General features: G+C 33.5%; 1 protein-coding gene across 20 annotated transcripts in view; it reads right to left on the bottom strand.

Moving 5' to 3' along the window:
• The window catches only part of USP47 (ubiquitin specific peptidase 47), a 55013-nt gene that overhangs the window by 17992 nt on the left and 18063 nt on the right, over window positions 1-18958 (bottom strand). For 12 of the 20 annotated variants that reach the window (XM_087950972.1, XM_087950980.1, XM_087950963.1 and 9 more), the window contains 8 exons: window positions 17975-18120; window positions 17018-17097; window positions 15341-15490; window positions 4730-4825; window positions 4482-4634; window positions 3774-3941; window positions 1907-2038; window positions 912-988 (listed from right to left, as the gene is read on the bottom strand). In XM_087950972.1, the coding sequence (XP_087807098.1) occupies window positions 912-988; window positions 1907-2038; window positions 3774-3941; window positions 4482-4634; window positions 4730-4825; window positions 15341-15490; window positions 17018-17097; window positions 17975-18120 (1002 nt within the window). The remainder of the gene's footprint in view (window positions 1-911; window positions 989-1906; window positions 2039-3773; window positions 3942-4481; window positions 4635-4729; window positions 4826-15340; window positions 15491-17017; window positions 17098-17974; window positions 18121-18958) is intronic. The other 8 variants (XM_087950973.1, XM_087950964.1, XM_087950982.1 and 5 more) reach the window with 1 other exon arrangement.

Genomic DNA, 18958 nt, shown 5'->3' with positions numbered 1-18958 from the left:
TCTTGGTTTGGTACAGCTGGAGCTCTTCCAACTGCCATTCTGATCAGAGTTGCCAGGATGATACCTGCTTTTCTCAAAGCCTGTCAATCTGCTGTGGGTCTTCAAAAATGAAGGCACCCCCAACCCTGTGCTATGGATTGAATACTGCTTTCAACATGTGAGATACTTTCTATTCCTTGTTTTGAACAAATGTCAAGGTATTTATGGATTTTATGCTTCTAGTTTTAAAATAACTGTATATAGGGTTTTAAAAATTTATATATTTGCATTGTGTTGAGGTAATTCCCCGTTAGGAGAATGAGCGCATACAGGGAGACGTATTTGAGAGTAGTGTTTGAATAATACACACAAACAGCACACAGATACACTGTACAGTAAATGTAGGTTTTTACTTCCAGAAACATTAAGCAAAGTCCAAAATAGGCAATCCAAAGTCATTCACAGGTAAATCAGTCAGTTTTCAAACCAGGGATAATCCAGTAACAAAGTCCAGTGTCAAAAACAGTTCAGTATCAGACTTACATTAAATCCATGAATATCAGTCAATTAGGAAAAATGGAGGAACGCCAATACTTTCCGATAGAAGGAAACAGAGACTTACTCACACTCTCTTCTGAGACTAAGACTAAACAACCCAAGTTTCTGTCTCCATCTTATGGCCGTTTGAGAAACCACACCCAATTGCAGTTTTTAGCATGCTCTTAAAGATACAGTATTAAAATGTTTATCCTGGTTTATATATTTCTAACCCAAATATCTGTTAGGTGACTTATATTCCTAACACATTGTAAATCAACCAGAATCATTTATGAATGTGCAATATATATAGCCACTAATTATTCACTAAAAAATAATTGTATTAATTCATTAAAAGGGCAAAATTAATCAGCTACAGAAGTACAATCGACTACCTTGCAAAAGCACTGGAGTAGTAGCCACGGCTTCCAGAAGATCCACCATAAGTTTTCTTAATGTCTTCATGAGTTATCTAATTGGAAAATTAAGGTAATACACATTAATTTAAGTGAATTGCATATTATATAATATTCCAGGAAACATAAGCAAGATCTACATGGAAATCATATTTCTCTGTGAACTAAGCAGAGTAAAAGAAAACAGAATATTGCAATGTTGAACAATGGGTAGCCTCCCACAAAAAGGCAAAATCTCATGAAATTCTTTACATGAATTTGACCTTTAAAGAGTTTTAAGTTTTATTATTTAATTTAAAGTCATGCCATCTGCATTACAGCAGCATTACCTTCTTCCATTTCCTGAGTGATAGAAGAGTAATATGGAGTCCTTTAGAAGTATGTATAGTTATTAAATAAAACAGCAATATACTATGTAGGTTAGGACAAAGTGGAAGCTTTATATAAAATAAGCAAGACATTATATGTGCAACCATTATAATATATACCAATCAGCAAAGTTTCCTTTCTGAAGAATATTCCATTTCCCCCTTCCTTTCCTTCAACAGTTAATTAACATGTTTTGTTCTCAATCTGCCTGCTTATTTTTTTCTCCCTTCCTTTAGCCATGCTAAAGCCAGAGAGATGAGCCTGGAAAACCATGCAGTGACTGTTACAAAAATATGTCTTTACCCCCCACCCCACCAAAATAAAGAAAACATTAGGAAGAAATACAAACTGACTTTAAGCTCCCTGGAGTATAAGCGAGAGGAAAAGGAACATCTAGTTAGGTTTTCAAGAATCTGTTATTAGAGCCTATTTCAATAAAAGCTGATTTTCAGCCATTATCAAGAAATCTGTTTCCTGACCTGGCCACTGTTGGACATGTTGATGCCGTTTTTAAAATCTGCATGCAGCTTAGATTTAAATCTATATGCTGTTTTATTTCATTACAGGCATTCAAGATCCTTGTTGGGATCACTATAACTACATACCTTGCTAACGTGTTGATCATTGAAACTGTACCACTGATCATCACTAAAGGATTTTATGCATGCATAATAGTGACCGCCAGCTGCACTTCCCGAATGAACCATAACAGAAAATAATTCATATAGTAATGAATTCTGTACAATAGAGAAAATAGAAAATACAGATTGGTCAGAAAATATTTCTATCATTCAAATTAATATTTTTTTTAATTCTTACTAAGTATTTTTCATACTATTCATATCTCATACCTTTTGTTTTGTACCTAAACCCGCAAATGTTAATACTAACATTTAAAAGGATATCTTGTTCCTTGTCCTATTTATATCAGAGCATATTCACTGCATTCACATTTTGTGAAATAACTAGCTCCCAACAAGAAGCAAAACAAACAGAACAAATCTGAACATTTATAAGAATATGTAACAACTTTTATAAAAATTAAATATTAAATTATCCCCACAAATCACTCTAATTCTAATATTTCCTGCTCATTTATTATTTATATTATTACTTCTAATAATATCTGTTCATTTTTATTTCTTGACATCTCTTTTGTATTTTAAGCAGCATCTTGCTATGGTACTATCACCAATAGCAATTGGCCACAGAATGTATTTCAGCAAGTTGGATATGGCTATGAAAACCAACGTTCCATATTACATTTGTTTTTTCCCTTGCTGGGAATTGTTAGCTGACACTATTTTCCTTTTCCTGCAATTAGGCAAAATAACTGCTGCTATATTAGAAAATTTTCCTACCGATGAGAACAGCTATTGACATTCATTATTTTAAAATCATGTAATTCATGTTCTCATTATGGTACTGGTAAAATGTCTCTTGTAAGATAGCTAGTTGTCTGTCAGACAGACAGACAGACAGACAATTGACATAAAGCTATCTCTACTACAGGTAGTTCTTCAGTCACGACCACAATTGAGCCCAAAATTTATGTTGCTAAATGACACATTTCTTAAGTGAGTTTGCCCCATTTAACGACTTTTCTTGCCAGAGTTAAGTGAATACTTGCATTTGTTTAATAATGCGATTGTGATGTGAATTTGGCTTCCCCATTGACTTTGTTTGTCAGAAGGTCACAAAAGATGATCACATGACTCTGGGACACTGCAACCGTCATAAATATGAACCAATTGCCAAGCATTTGAATTTTGATTATGTGACCATAGGGAAGTTCTAACAGTCGTAAGTGTGAAAAATAGATAAGATAGAATACTTTTATTGGCTAAGTGTGATTGGACACACAAGGAATTTGTCTTGGTGTAAATACTCTCAATATACATAAAAGAAAAAATACATTTATCAAGAGTCGAGAATCATAAGGTACGACACTTAATGATAGTCATAGGGTACAATAAGCAATCAAATCATACTAGAAAACAGTCAATATAAATCATAAGTATACAAGCGACAAAGTTACAGTCATACAGTCACAAGTGGGAGGGGATGGGTGATAAGGAGTGACGACAAGATTAACAGTAATAGTAGTGCAGACTCTGTAATAGTTGAACAGGGTTGAGGGAATTATTTGTTTACCAGAGTGATGGCTTTCAGGAAAAAACTGTGCTGTTGTAACTTTGAATGGTCACTAAATGAACTGTTGTAAGTCGATAATTACTTGTATGTGGCCATGGGGTTGTTTTTTTAGCTTTAATAGCCTCCCCTCAGATTATTTTGCAATTAACTGGAAAAATCAGTTAACGTTGCACTATCAATTTACTGACAAGTTTTGGTAAGGCAAACAATATTTTGTGTTACTTTGTACAATACATAGTAATAATCTTAACAATGTAACAATGCAATAATGTTACCTTTAAAAGGCATATTGAAATAGCATAAAATTATATAAGGTACCTTTTCACTGACAACTTTTGAAATTCTTTCAGCAGCACTATTGTTTTCAAGACATATTCCTTCATCAATGCCATCGTCATTAGAAAAGTCATTACTCATCTGATCACTGTGACAACTGCCTTCATTCTCTGCTCCACTATCAGTGCAACTCTCTGTTTGAGGAGACTTCTTAAAACAAGTCATAAGTATTAGTTTATAAACAAGGATTTATACACAATAATTATCTAATTAAAGACAAAATTGTCTCACAAAATAACTGAAATTGTAAAGCAGAGTCAACACTGCATATCTGTATACAACATGATAATTAAATTCCTTTGTAAAAGTATGCTACAGACTTATTTAGTTCATCTATGAATGGATTCATATGTTCTCTCTTACTACACACTAATACTTAGAGATGAGCATATTTTACAAATACACAGCAAGAATACACACCACTTCAGGAAATATAAAGGCCTGCGTTTTCTCCTTATTGCTTGGTACCTTGCACTATTGCATGTGTGTCTGTCTGTATGCGTAGCAGTCACAAACAAAGTCTAGGTTTTACATTTAAGAAGTTTGAAAGGGGAAAGAAAAGGCAATACCACAACAGTTGATCCTATTCTATGAATAAATTTCAAATTAATCTGATATGAAATAAGTTTATAATTTAGAAACAATTAAGGTATTTCTTAAAACATAATTCAAGTAAATACTGATTATTACCTCATCTTCAATATCAATGAATGAGCCCATATCTAGCTCTTCAGGAAATGTCATACGGTCATTAAGTTTTATCCTATGCATAGTGGTATAATCAAAATCAAATCTTTTTAACTGCAAGGTCAGCAAATAAGGAAAATGCAAGAATCGCAAACCCTGCAAGATACAAAGGGAAACCAATTGTCAATGATTAATTGCGTTTCATATATGTTAATACACCCACCTTATTATTTAGGTTAAAATGTGTTTACCTTTCTCGCATCACATTTCTTCTTGCATCGTTCACAGAAATATTGATTGGCACCATCAAGGATCTCAGGCTGAATAAAAGCATGTAAAGCTTCCTCCTAATCAGAAATTTTTAAAAGACCAGCTTTACACACTATACAATATTTAATCACTCGACATCAAACATTCTTGAATTTTATAACACAAGACAGTGAAGAAAAGTATCTAACAAGTGTCAAGTTATTTTATATTTTCCCTTCAGTAAGCAGCCAAATCGTGATCCATAAAATATTATTTATTAAATAATTGATGGTTCCGATGTTTAGATATTGTAATATAAATGATTGAAAGCAAAATATGTTATCTTGCACATCACATTAAATCGCAGTGGCATAGGCAGTAATCTATCCATCAGTTCCATATCCTCAGCCACTTGATTTAAAGCTGGCTTATTTTAATGGGAACAAGTTCTTTATGATATTTAGTAATTTTTAGTTACTAAAATTCTATCTGCTCTAGAAAATATTTCCACATTAATCTGAAAACTTAACCTTTAAGTTCTGAATGTATTTCTCTGTACAAGTTTCATTAAGTACAACTGATTTCCCTATAAAATATGACTTGAGAATATATCTTGCTCTTACCAAAAGAACTTGACTCATTTCTTATGCTTTACTAAACTCAATTCAAGGTCTTAGTACTTTTCTATAAAACCCTACCTGGCTTGAAACTCAGCTACATGTAGAGGTCTGTTTAGCATGTCATTTTCTCCTAATGTCACCTTTAGAACATCCATACTATCTGTGATGAGGCAGGGAAAGAAATATTCTATCAACTCCCCATTATACTATCTTCAGAAAATCAAAGGGCTAATATAGAACAAGTCAAGATTATGGTTTCAGTTGATGTCACAGAACATTTTACATCCACAGACACAGAACTAGTGATAAAAATCCATGGCAGCAGCACTACACAACACACCCAACCTAAGCAAATACATTAAGTTTGAAATAGCCAGGATCATGGACTTCATCAACCTCTGTTTCACCACCTATTTTCAATTTTATGGACAAGCATAGACAACAAATCAGAAAAACACCAATAGAATTACCACTCACAGGACCCATAATAGAAACTTCAGCATCTAGAAACTATAGTATTTCCAACAAAAATATGAATCCAGTATGTACTATACATTGCACTTTTTCATAATAAAAAAGAATGAAGAGACACATGAAACAATCAACAGAATCTTAAAAGAAATAAAACTCACAAGGGAAGAAGAAAACAATAACTACTTTTCTTGGATATCCTTATCAGCAGAGGATATAATGGCAGATTAGAAACAGAAGTCTATCAAAAAAATCATCCACACTATCAAAGTGCTCAAATACCAAAGTAACAACCCAACCTTCCACAAGAGGAGCTGTGGGACAAGCACAAATGCACTGTAGCAACCTAGAACACTAGAAAAGGAAAAAGAGTGCCTATGCAACATCTTTCAAGAAAATGGACACCCATGAAACTTTATCAAGTAGAGCGTGACCACTCAAACCACAACAACAGTCAATGCAAGCTATAAAAAGGATTAACATTGCCAAACATCAAAAACAACTCAGAAACAACCAACAGACTATTTATAGACTATTTACAACCACATTGCATCCTAACATGCGAGCCAACTAAAGCCCTCCAAAACATTTTAAGTAAATCAAAAGAGTGCCATTATGTTGGACAGACAGGTAGAAGACTAGCAGGGTACATCCAGGAACACTAGCAATCAGACATCATGATGAAATCATAACACATGGCCAATTTAAGCATAGTTGCAGTTGAGCATCCTAGACAAAGCTAAATCCAAAAACACTGGGGAATTCTGGGAAGCCTGGTATTCAGACAAATCAGCTATGAATAAGCACATAGAGATAAACAAGATAAACAAGTGATGCATACCATACAAGGGAGGCAAAAGCTAAAAAGGAAACAAAAAGATCATAACACCTCCTTACCAGCAATCAAACCCCAGATAAACAGGAATTAACACCAGGATTAATACCAAACAAGCAGTAAACAACAGTCTAATCAAGGAGAAAATAACATCCCGACCAACATTGAGAAGTCAAGGGTATATAGATAGATAGCAAACCTCACTCCTTTTTAGCACTGCTCAGGGAGTACCAAGGATTGTGTGTGTGTGTGTGTGTGTGTGTGTGTGTGTGTGAGAGAGAGAGAGAGAGAGAGAGAGAGAGAGAGAGAGAGAGATATCAAGAAAGAAATATTTCCAGAAGCTTCTCTATAGAAAAGCTTACCTTTTTACACCAAAGTATTCCTTTTGGTATTAGGCCAATACTGCTTATCCTTATCAGGTTTGTAAAATATATGTTTGGAAGATTCATGGCTTTTTTTTAGCATTTTTGTATTTTTTAAAATCATTTTATCAGTAAAAATGCCTGAAAAACGGATGCTTAAAGGATATTAAAATATTTGAAAAATCCTTTAAATATGTAATTTACTATCTTGCAAAGCTTAAAAGTGACTGGAATATTTTGAATATTTTGCAAAAAGCACTTAACAAAATGTCCATCTAGATTTCAATGCAATAACCCATTTTTTTCATAACAAATCTTTTTAATAATGAAAATAAATTCGAATAGTAATCAGTTATATCAAAGATACTAATGAATATGGTGAAGAAAATTTAGTGTTGGTCTAAATTAAACTCAGATATTCAAAACTATTAAGACACTGAACCAGATAAATGTGAAAGTTGAGAGGAAACCAGGTTCACAACCTACATAAGAACCTTTGCCCACAAAGGTTAAAACAGACACAGCAATAGCCTGTTATCACTGTGTAAATTTCAAGGCAAATGTTATTTTTAAAAAATAAAATAAAATCCTGTAACTCAATTTGTCTCATCAACAGTTGTTCTCTGGAGTCTAAATAAATAAAAGGGGGCTTAGCTGGGCAGAAGACTCACCAATTGCAAAATGACTGGTGCACAGCTTATAAGACTACTATCTAAAGCATGTTGTTTGATGGATCCCACTTTGGGAGGAGATCAAGGATAGGGGAAGGTCTTCAAAAAGCCTCCAATTCACCCCTTTTCCCTCCATTTCTGAGAGCTCAGAGAAGCACTAAGAACAAACAAAACAAAACATTTACAGCCCTCACTTTATCACATGGGTAAGAATTCTGTCACTGCTGAAACAGAAGATACTTTTTAAAAAAGCTCCTAACTCCAATGGTGGAGCAGAGGTGGGATGGTGGTCATGAGGCTGAAGAAAAAAGTAACATGCTGCTATAATTTGCTATGATTGCTCTTTAAAACAAAAAAAATCTAGAAAATGCATACTTTATCTAAAAACCATGGAATGGGAAAAAAAACTTTTTTGCAAAATATTTTTTTTATCAAAAGGGGTTGCTACTGAAAATTCTAAAGTGCATGTCAATTTGAAGTTTGGCCTCCACATTACACATACTGAAATCTAAAGACAACATTCACATTTCTTACACATACTGTAGAAATTTTGATTATAAGTATGACTTACATATTTTAGAGGAAATGTGCTAATTACAATTCTGAAGTTATGCATACCATAACATTTTCTTTTTTTTCTAGAAATATTGGGATAAACAAAGCAAAACCTATATATTTTTAATTAAGTAAATGACGTGAATGACTGAAAAAATAGGCATGTGAAATTTATGTAAGCTCTGTGTGATGTGCAAGTCAACAAGGAACCATACTGTGCTATATTATATATAGAAAAAAAGAAGTGATGCTCCTAAAGATATTCTAAAACTAGATAAAAATCCATGAATGGTAATGGCTTTATTGCTTACCAAGGAGAAAATTAAACCAAGTATTTTAATCTTTTTACAGATCACATTTAAAAACATATTTACATAGTTCTTAATAATCTTTTCATTCTGGTATTTTTTATTTCTAGAAGCTTTGTAATTTTATAATTACAAAATATATAGTTTAATTCTTTTAGTTTTATATTCTTAATAGTCCATGAAATAATCTCTATAAATATACAGTCAGGATCAAGTATTTATATACTCAAATCAAGCGCAACCAGTCAGATCCAACTTGCTGTATTGCTCTCACCTGCAGATCATATTAATTGAAATTAGTCCCATTGGAAAATCAGTGGAATTAGTGGCAGACGTATTGGTAGAGAAGACATCCCCACAAAAAAAAAAACTTAATGGGAAACAGTATTCAACTAACAGCGATAATGATTTAATTACAAGAGCAAAATGCAACATTAACACAGTCTTTATTGTCTTATAAATTTACACAAACTATTGTAATGCAACAGATCATCTTAGAAATTGTTGATAGAAACAAGGAGTTTTTTTAAAAAAAAATTGTTATAGTATCTGTATTCTCTGAAAAGTCAGTGCGTGTCAGCCCTAGAGCAGAGTAAGAAACAGACACCATGAAGACCTAAACCTATTGCTCTTAGGATAGTTATACTGTAGTTAGAGAACCTTACAAGTCTGAATGTGCTTCTCTTCCTCCCTCTTTTATCTCCACAGTCTTGGCCTGGACTTATGTCTTATTTATCTGATCAATGTCAATTATTTGATCTTTCCTCTGCCCTCCTTTATACTCACGACAGCTATTGCTGCTTCAAAAAAAATTCTTTCTCTCCCCCCCCAATTCCCTCATGCATGTAGATAAAATAGCTGAGATGACAGAAAAGTAAAGTGGCTTTGGAGGATTTTAAAACTTTCAGGACAGGTCTTTCTGAACATCCTTTTGAAATGCTTTAAAACTGCCATACCGTTAAAGTATAAAGCAAGCATTGTGAAGAAAGCAATCATCGTGCGTTCAACAAGCTAAAGTTTAGAAATTTTGGCTTAACACTGTTATAAATCTTATCTTGTTAGATAAGATTTACTACTTCTGGCTATTTGTAATTTCATCTTAGTTCTACCATTTTTCTGATATTCAAAATGGCACTTTGAAAGTCTAGTAGGTCTCCTTTTAGATTAGATCTAAATATGCTTAACAATGTGTTCTTAGGGCAATTACAAATAGTTCTTGACTTAGGACCAGACTGTTCAAAATTATGATGGTGCTGCAAAAAGTGAGTTACGACTAATTCTTCCACTTACAACCTCCACAGCATCCTTCAAATCATGTGATCAAAATTCAAGTGCTTGGCAACTGGCACATTTTTTACGACAGTTGCAGTTTCCCAAAATCACATGATCATCATTTGTGATCCTCACAGAGGGTTTTCAACAAGCAAAGTCAATGGGGGAAGCCAGATTTACTTCACAATCATGTAGTTCTTTTAGAAACCACAGCAAAAAAAAGTTGTAAAGCTGAGCACAATTGTATTAACTACAGCATTGCTTAGTGAAAGATGTTCAGGTGCCAATTGTGGTCATAAGTCAAGGACTATAACATTTTAAATTATTTACACAAATATATTTCCAAAGCTGGAAAGTTTTTTGTAACCTTTGTTCTAGATAATTTTTTAGGCGATTAGATTGTTTAGTATCTGTCAGATTAAATTCGTATACAAGGCTAACCTTATTGTATCATAGATCAATAACTCCTGTTGCTTATTCTGAAGCTGATTAATTCTTATGATTTGGGCTGATTATTTTATGTAGCATGAAAACAAGAAGTACTAAAATGATGATATACCTTGGTTTGTACTTTGGTTTAACCTGAATATTATCAACATGATTAAAGGACTTGTGTGGACTTTTACTCTTCTAAATTATACTCTTCTGTGAAGCTGACTTTTTATGGCTTCTACTAATCTAAAAAGGGTACTTTAAACTCCTATTGATCAGAATAATTAAATATTATTAAATATTAAATAAAGGGTCCTATCTTTTCTAAGATGACATTTAAATGCAAATGACAAATAAATGTATTTCAATCCTACATTTAAGATTAAATGTACATTTAAGATTAAAGCAACCTAGAGCAAGTTAACTTTATAAACATCTGGAAGATTATTTTTTCAAGTTCAAGGATAAAATATTCAAGTTAAATATGTAGGTAAGAATATTTAATGCAGCAGAGCAATATTTTAAAATATAAAAGGTCTACTGTGTTTCTTCTGCAGCTAAGGTATTCAAGGCAAAATAATGATGAGTTGCTGGATGACTGCCGGATATATTTTTACAAGGGTTCTAGCTCATTAAAGATGGCTTAGTGTATATTATTTTGCAATTCCTCATGTTTAATGCAATTTGCAGTCTGTCATGGGGAAAACATGAGGTTTGAGCTTGAATCTGTGTGGGGTTTAATTCCCACCCCAATTCAACTTTGTTGAACCATTTTCAAACAACCTAGAACTAAAAGAAAAATCATGGTAATATAGGTTCTTTCTTGAGCTGTTTTCATTGGCATTTCATATAGCAGAATGTATTTTCAGACATCACATTTGGAATTTGGGGCAAAACTCCAAAATAATTCAAGTGTGGTTTCTAATGATCTCAGGGGGACCAAGGATGAGTTTTGTGGTTTATGTCATTGATTACATTTTTTTAACTACAAAGCAGCAATTCAGAGTCTGCAAAGAGCCTTGAGTCTAGGTTTTTTTTAATTATCTTGTCAGCAGTCTTAAAAACAAGTATCAAAATATTCCATTTTATGAGTACATGGGCCCTTGGGCATCATAGTTAAAAAAACACCTCAAGATCTATTTTGAAGAGTCAGCAGGAAATAACTAAATATATCTACCGTTTGCGGCGTATAAGACGACCCGCGTGATAAGACGACCCCCACCACCACCGGAAACGCCTCCAGAAATCCCGGCTGCAGCGGCAGGGCGGAGTGCCAGGGGCCATGGGAAGAGCAGGAAGGCTGCAGCCTCGGGCAGAGCGAGGCGAGCGGGATGAAGCGGAAGCGGCGCAGGGGATCCGGGAAGCCAGAGGCGCCTTCGCTGCGTCCAACAAGCATCCGAAAGCCGGCAGTGGATATACCGGGCGTAAGACGACCCCCCACTTGGAGGCATGTTTTTCGGGGGCAAAAAGTCGTCTTATACGCTCGCCGGCAATACGGTAAATGAAATTCATTATAAAAAATTTCCTTTAAACTACTACTAGAAATTGTAAATATTTGTGGTGACAATCAGAAACAATGACCAGATTGACTTTTGGGTAGGAGCAACAAAGATTAGTAACATTCTTTATATTTAAAAAAAATAGAAAAGCACTTACCTCTAACTAGAATTCTTTCAAGGTAGTATCCTCCATAGATTCTCTAGTTTGGATTGTGATGTCTGTGGCAAGTCCCCTCAGAAACACACTAGCAAGATCAAAAGAGCTTTATATTCCCTTCCACAAGCCCTATTAGCGCATGTATTGATCCCATTATGATTATTTCGTTCTGAGTCAAATTCTTATTTACCCTTTTTAATGGAGGATCAATGGAGGATACCACCTTCAGAGAATTCCATTTAGAAACAGGTGACTTTTCTCCAAAAGAAAGTATCCTCCATAGTTCCCAAATACTGAAAACTATAACTAAAATATTTTTCTAATTAGAGGATCAGATGAATAGATTATTAATACAGTAGATAAGTCAGCACATAATACTGAGTCTCATGTTTGGATAATCGTAAGGAAAACAGACAATACTGTCCGAACTAAACAAGAACTGAACAGAAATAATACAGGTACTGCTCAACTCATAACCCCAATTGGGAGTGGCATTTCTGTCGCTAAGCAATACTGTCATAAAGTGCGATGTCATGTGACCACACTGCTTAGTAACAGAAATCCCACTATTCCTGGCTGCCATCATTAACTGAGAATTGTGGGTCATTAAGTGAGTACCCACCCCAATCGAAATTATTTTGCTCTTGGTTCTTCCCAGTCCTGAGCCTTGGTTAAGTGCCTCCTCTTCAAATCCTGCCACCTGCCTATCTCTCACATCTCTGTTCCTTTGTCTACCCTACTCCCTGTCTTGTGGGGCAGCAAGTAGAAAAGCCCAAGCTGATCTTAGCCATCTTCTTGCTCCCGATTCTGACAAGGTATGGCCAGCCTGGCTCTTCGTGAGGCAACTGTTGACCACATGAGGCTATCTTCCCCAGGTCTTATGAGAAAATAGCCATGCACAACCTTGTGCAGTCAGCAGCTGCCTTACAAAGGGCCAAGTCAGACATTTTTGGTCAGCAAAGGCAGCAAGAAGATGGTGAAGGCTGACCAGGGCAGCAGACTTTAAGCAACCAAAAGGTGGGGAGAAAATAGATGGCCCCATGACTGTAACTGCCAAGTGCCCAAATTTTGATCTCCCGCAGAGTGCTGCAGTGGCCATAACTTCAGGGACCTACTTTAAGGCCTTTCATTTATCATCACAAAAACTTCAAATGGTCATAAGTCAAGGACTATCTGAAAGGTATTTGATATCAGGCGATTTCCCCTTAGTTAGAATATTGTGTGTGTGTGTGGGATCCTATGTTATTTATATACAAAACTGCTTCTTTGTCAAGGTAGCAGCCCTTAATATTTTACCAATAGAAAGACAACACTGACACAGCATTTTATCCAACTAGCTCCCATTACTCAAGAGTATTTTCCATTTAAAAACAAGAAACTGATCAGAATATGAAGGCCCTACATATTCTACTTATAAGGAACATTTTATAGTGATGTTATATACATAAAAATATACTATCTGCTATTCTGCTAAGTTGCATAGCATATCAAACTTAATAAAGCATAAAGGTTTCTACAAACTGTTCATTTAAAATCAAAAAGATTATCATACTCCACTTGCTATCTAGCAACTGATTAGTTAGTAAAGATTATTTCAAGGTGACCTTGGCTTCTGGTGTTATCATGTCAGTGTCATTTTCTTGGCAACAGTACAAAAATGATTTTCTTTGTCTTCTTCAAGGATATTTTTTCAACTTCCTGTCTAGTTACAAATTCGCTATCTCTTGGTGGTCTGGCATGGAATGTGCCTATGTGAATCTCCCAGGGTATATCTATTAGGGTAGAATAGTTTAGGTTTAGCCTGACAAGATTCTGTCTAAATGGCATGTGCAAATAAAGAACTGAACTTTGGCTGGATTGTTTTACATCATTTTTTGGCTAGGCCTAACAATCTTTTTAAAACAGTAATTTTATTTTAAAATACCTCTAACTCTCTCTAAATATTCAAGATGAGCAAAAGTGAGGAGCAGAAGCCTAATTGGGCAAGAAAATACCAAATTTGCTTGGATTGAAATTATTGGGGGGAAAATCTGGGCAACACAAACCTACTAGAACACTTTATTAGGTATCTATATATCTATCTTGTATCTTAACTGAGATTATAAAATATACATTCTTGGTTTGTTTGTTTTTTAAAAAAAGCAACTGGAAGACCAGACAACCAAAGAAATTCTGGGTTTATTTGTTCAATAGGCTACATCACTGTAATCAGTGTAATTTTTTAAAAAAATAATAATTCCCTTGTTTTTAAAGTTGTCTATAAAACCTTGTTTTGAAACTAGAACCATACAAACGCTATTGGTAAAACAAAATCAAATAAATTTTAAGTTATACACTGTAAAAAGCATCAATTTAGGAATATCATTTAAAAAAATTACAATTCAGAAATGCAGATTGCAAAGCATGCCAGCTCTCTTGGAGACAAAGCCAGCTAATAATTGCCAGCTAATAATAAAGTGATTGGGCCAATCAATCTTTCCCAGATCTAGGAAAAATGGAATGGCAAACTTCTGAAAATATTGACAGAAAACTGTATGAATGTGGCCATGTTTTCGACAGGAATCAGGGTTGATTCAGAGAACCATGATATTTTTTTAAAAATCCATCCTTTGTTGCTTACATAGTACCATGATGGGAAGGGAGTTAGGAAAACTGATCAGCATATCTATTTTCAATTCAGAGTTATCCTTCCTGTCCCACTTACATTAGTCAATGTAATCAACCCTTATAAACAGATGATCAATGGTTATCCTACTCTAAGCATCCTAAATAAAGCAAAACTGCTAATATGAGAGGCTGGAGGCTCAATTACTGATTTGGCAATATGGATCCAGTCAGAGATACAAGTACCGCAGAAGTTGGTATCAAACTGCATGCACAATAGTTTATTGGAACTTTAGGGAATATTCCGGAAGCATCTTAATACTGTCAACTTAAAGTTCTCCTTCCCCAATCCAACCAAAAGCCTATCTGGAATTCCAAATAGGAATTCCTTTCCTATTTGGGAATTGTAATTAATTATTAATTTCATTAATTATTGGAATTAATTATTTTGAAACTATTGGTAAATATTACAGCAATATGAATTCCTTTCCTATTTGCTGTAATATTTACCAAGTTTCAGAATTAATTCACCTAAAGCCCATATTATGTTTCAAAAGTATGTTTTTCTATAAGAAAGGCAGAACATGTGTTGTTTTATTGCATCTGTAATGTTAAGACTTCACATGTTAACTTGACTGCTTTTTCTTTTCCCAAACATGCACTAGTAGGACTCATTGAAGGGTCTTCTAAAGCTTGCTAGCTGGTCTACTACACAAAGACGGACAACCCAAGATAGAGTTTCCAGGATGATGCTTACCTTTAAAGAAGTGACAGTACTGTAGCATTATTATACAGAGACACAGTAGCATTCAGTTTAACATACACACCACACTAGCAAACGCCTGATTGGCGCCATAAGGTCGAATAACCAATGGAATATCCAGGTAAGTATCAATTCTCCAGCTCTCATAGCCACATTCCAGGCATCTTACATAGTCCTTCAGCTTGCCTTGGTAGAGCTGATTTATGAGATCAGCCTGCATTTGAGGAAAAAATATTTCAATATTCCAAAAACAAATTTGTTTACCTTTATGAAGGATTATTTCCTGAAGAATTGGCTTACATATTCTAAACTGCAAAAGAATACATTACAATATATATTCTAAATTCTGCCTTTCATCCTTAAGGTAATTAATAGCATTTTTTAAGATAGATAGATAGATAGATAGATAGATAGATAGATAGAATATATTTAAACTTCATTGCTATTGCTCTGGCTATTCATTATGTCAGCCTGTTTTCAGTTACTTTTAAAAGTGAAAATAGAATTGAATCTAAATTCATGGCAGATATTTATCCAATTTGTCTTAGTCAGGTTTAATGACAATTCTGCTTATTTCTATTCCAATTAAAGTATATATGCCTAATTCTACTGAAAGCCCATATCAATTTCATATATATTTATAAATGCATATGGTTTTCACATTTTAAGTCTTTTTTTACAGCCATATTTATATATAAAATGATTTTAATGTTCTTTTTCTTATGCAGATATATTTAATCAAATATATAGATTTCAAAATATTTTTGGTACATTCTTGAACTGGACAAGAAACAGTGGACAATTAGTACAGTAATGAATATACTGTATACAAGAAAGGGAAAAGCAGGAGTCATGTGGTAGATTCAATGCTGAATTGCCACAAGGAATCTAGGCCCATCTCCAGTCACTTTTTTTAGTACTGTGGTAGCTTTGAATGATAACTAAACAAATGGTTGTATGTCAAGGACTACCCATATACAGATTTAAAGAATATAAAGGACTCACAAGTAACAGCTTTTTAAGAAACTTGTGGGTAATAGCCAAATATCCGTCTACTGACTGGTTCAGACACCCTTAGATAAAGAGCAAAGACGTCTTTGTGCAAGGGCTCCGTATTATGATTAAGATGAGGTAGAAAATATATTTATATTTATATATATATTTATATTTATATATTTATATTATATATTTATATATATATTTATATTTATATATTTATATATTATATATATATATATATATATATATATATATATATATATATATATATATATATATATATATATATATATATATATATATATATATATATATATATATTTACAAGATAGACTGAATTTTAAAGGTTGTGAGGGGAAAAAAAGATAAGCTCAAAAGAATTAGGATGGCTCCTGAGCAAAGGGGATTTTACCAGGAGACTCCAACTTGAAATGAAGTAAGATACAAATTCTAGAAGGATCACATAACTCTTGCTTGATGGAAAGAGACTACAATCCACTTAAAGATGCTTCCCAGAGTATTATATTGCAAAATAATGACATTTCATATAAAATGCAAACAGAATGAATTCCTCAAATTCAACGGTTCTGTATAAACAATGCACAATTTTTCCATTTCATCCCAATGTTTAAAACTAGCCTTTAAATCTAGGATAAGTATAATATTGTTTTATTAACTGTTATAATTATTTGTTATTTCTTGTTATCTCGTTACCACAAGAACCACCCCAAAAATATTATACCTGCTCCGTTTGTTTCCATTTTTGTTCCAAAGCATCAAACATAACTCTACAGAGTTCCTGCACATCATGCTGCTGCCATGCTATTATAAAACAAAAGTGATCTTATTTAATTAAAACAGGCATACATCCCATCACAGCAATTCGTTAGCCCAGTTACAAAAGCACATTACATTAAATTTATTTTACTGCCAGTTTTAGAACTGAACGTTCTCTACCTTTCTCATTTTGCCCATCCTCACAATTATTTCCAAACATTTAAAAAAAAAATACAGGGATTCATAACTGTAGTATAACATCTTTTTCATGATATATTGAACTTTAAGTAAACTAAATAATAGAACCAATAAATTAGGCCATCAGTTCTGCTTAGTGCAGGAAAACACATTAAACCACCTTCAAAGAAATGTCTTCCAAACTGCTTGGAGAAAATAAAAGTCCACCATCGTAATAGACAAATTGGTTTATTCTTAGACAATTCTTACTATCAAGTAATTTTTTTCTAATATTGAACTGTAAATTATCTTCCTATACTTTTATTGTTCTGTTATCATGAACTGTGAATTTTGGTTAATGCTTTGTAATAAGAATAGATTATCAAACTTTATTAAATTAGTAAATTCTCAACAGCTATGTAAATAAGTATAAATGCAGAAGCCAATTTTAGCCTACTGATATCCTTACCTACTGATATCCTTACTTTTTGAATGCCATTAATTGAAAAAAGCCATTAAAGAAAAAAGCCAGTTACGACATGCTGTCATATGACAGCATGTCGTAACTGTGGCTTTTTTCTTTCTCCAGTTATACAGGAATGCTAAGGGATTGTTCAATATATGACCAAGTAAAAGTCATTCATATCCTGATCAAGTACATAACTGATATTCAGGACACAGACAATATCAGACAATATATGTCCTAATATAATTATAATTTAACCAAATATTTAATTATCATTACCTTCACTACTATCCCATCCAAAGCTTCGTGTAACATCTGTAGTTTCAATTGCTCTCTTTTTGCTGGTCTGCAATAAAACAAACAATCTTTGAAGTTGGTAAGGGATGCTTGTCACTGGATCTTCTTCAGAGTCTTCAAATTCCCATCTATTAAAAAACAAACAAACAAACATTAGTACCAACAGACAAAATAAATTATTTTAGAGCACCCTGTTGAAAATGAAATGTTCCTAACATTCATTTGTAGTAAAAAAGCGATATCTGAAAGGAAAGTTGATATGGAAATATTTCTTCAAGATACAATTTGGAAAAAAAAAGCTAAATATGATCTTTACAGCTTGATATTAAAACTTTTTAGAAGAGATAACTCCCATGCTTGAATATTCAAGTATTCCATAACCAGAACATTTTCTAGTATAAATACTATGACAATACTATTCATCAAATCATACTGAACTCTTAAGAGATAATCTTGCAAAAGCTAATAATATCTACATTCCCAAAGGTGCTTTTTCAAAAACAATTTTGGAAAAACAGTAGCCTTTTGAAAAAGTACCTTTAGGACAGCCATGGCCTGGATGACAGAGAAACTCCATAGACATACCCCCATACTTATATTCCAAAATATAATTACACAACCATATAGTGGATAACAAGTAAGAACCTATCCCAATTTTAATTGTACTTAGAGGAAATATTTACAATAGGACTGTAGATAGTCCTTTAAAATCCTTTTATAACAACCAAGATTTTAGTTTTTATAATTATTTGTTATGAACCATTTTTACTATTTCTCTGAATTCTAAACTCTATGAATCCACATTTAAGCTTAAGGGGGAAAAAAGACTGCAGAGGAAGTCTATCAATCACTGCATCTGTTTGACAACTAATGACATATCAAATACTTTTACAAGTATGTTCCAGGAAATCCTTGCCTTTAAATGATGATTATGTCATACCTTGCTTTAGAGAGTATTGATTAAGT

Source organism: Notechis scutatus, chromosome 1 (genome assembly GCF_049901735.1).
Source record: "Notechis scutatus isolate UNSWTSFEM ecotype Mainland chromosome 1, rNotScu1.2, whole genome shotgun sequence".
In the NCBI taxonomy this organism is placed as follows: domain Eukaryota; kingdom Metazoa; phylum Chordata; class Lepidosauria; order Squamata; family Elapidae; genus Notechis; species Notechis scutatus.
The sequence above is the reverse complement of the archived record's forward strand: the minus strand, read 5'-3'. Positions and strand labels throughout refer to the sequence as shown.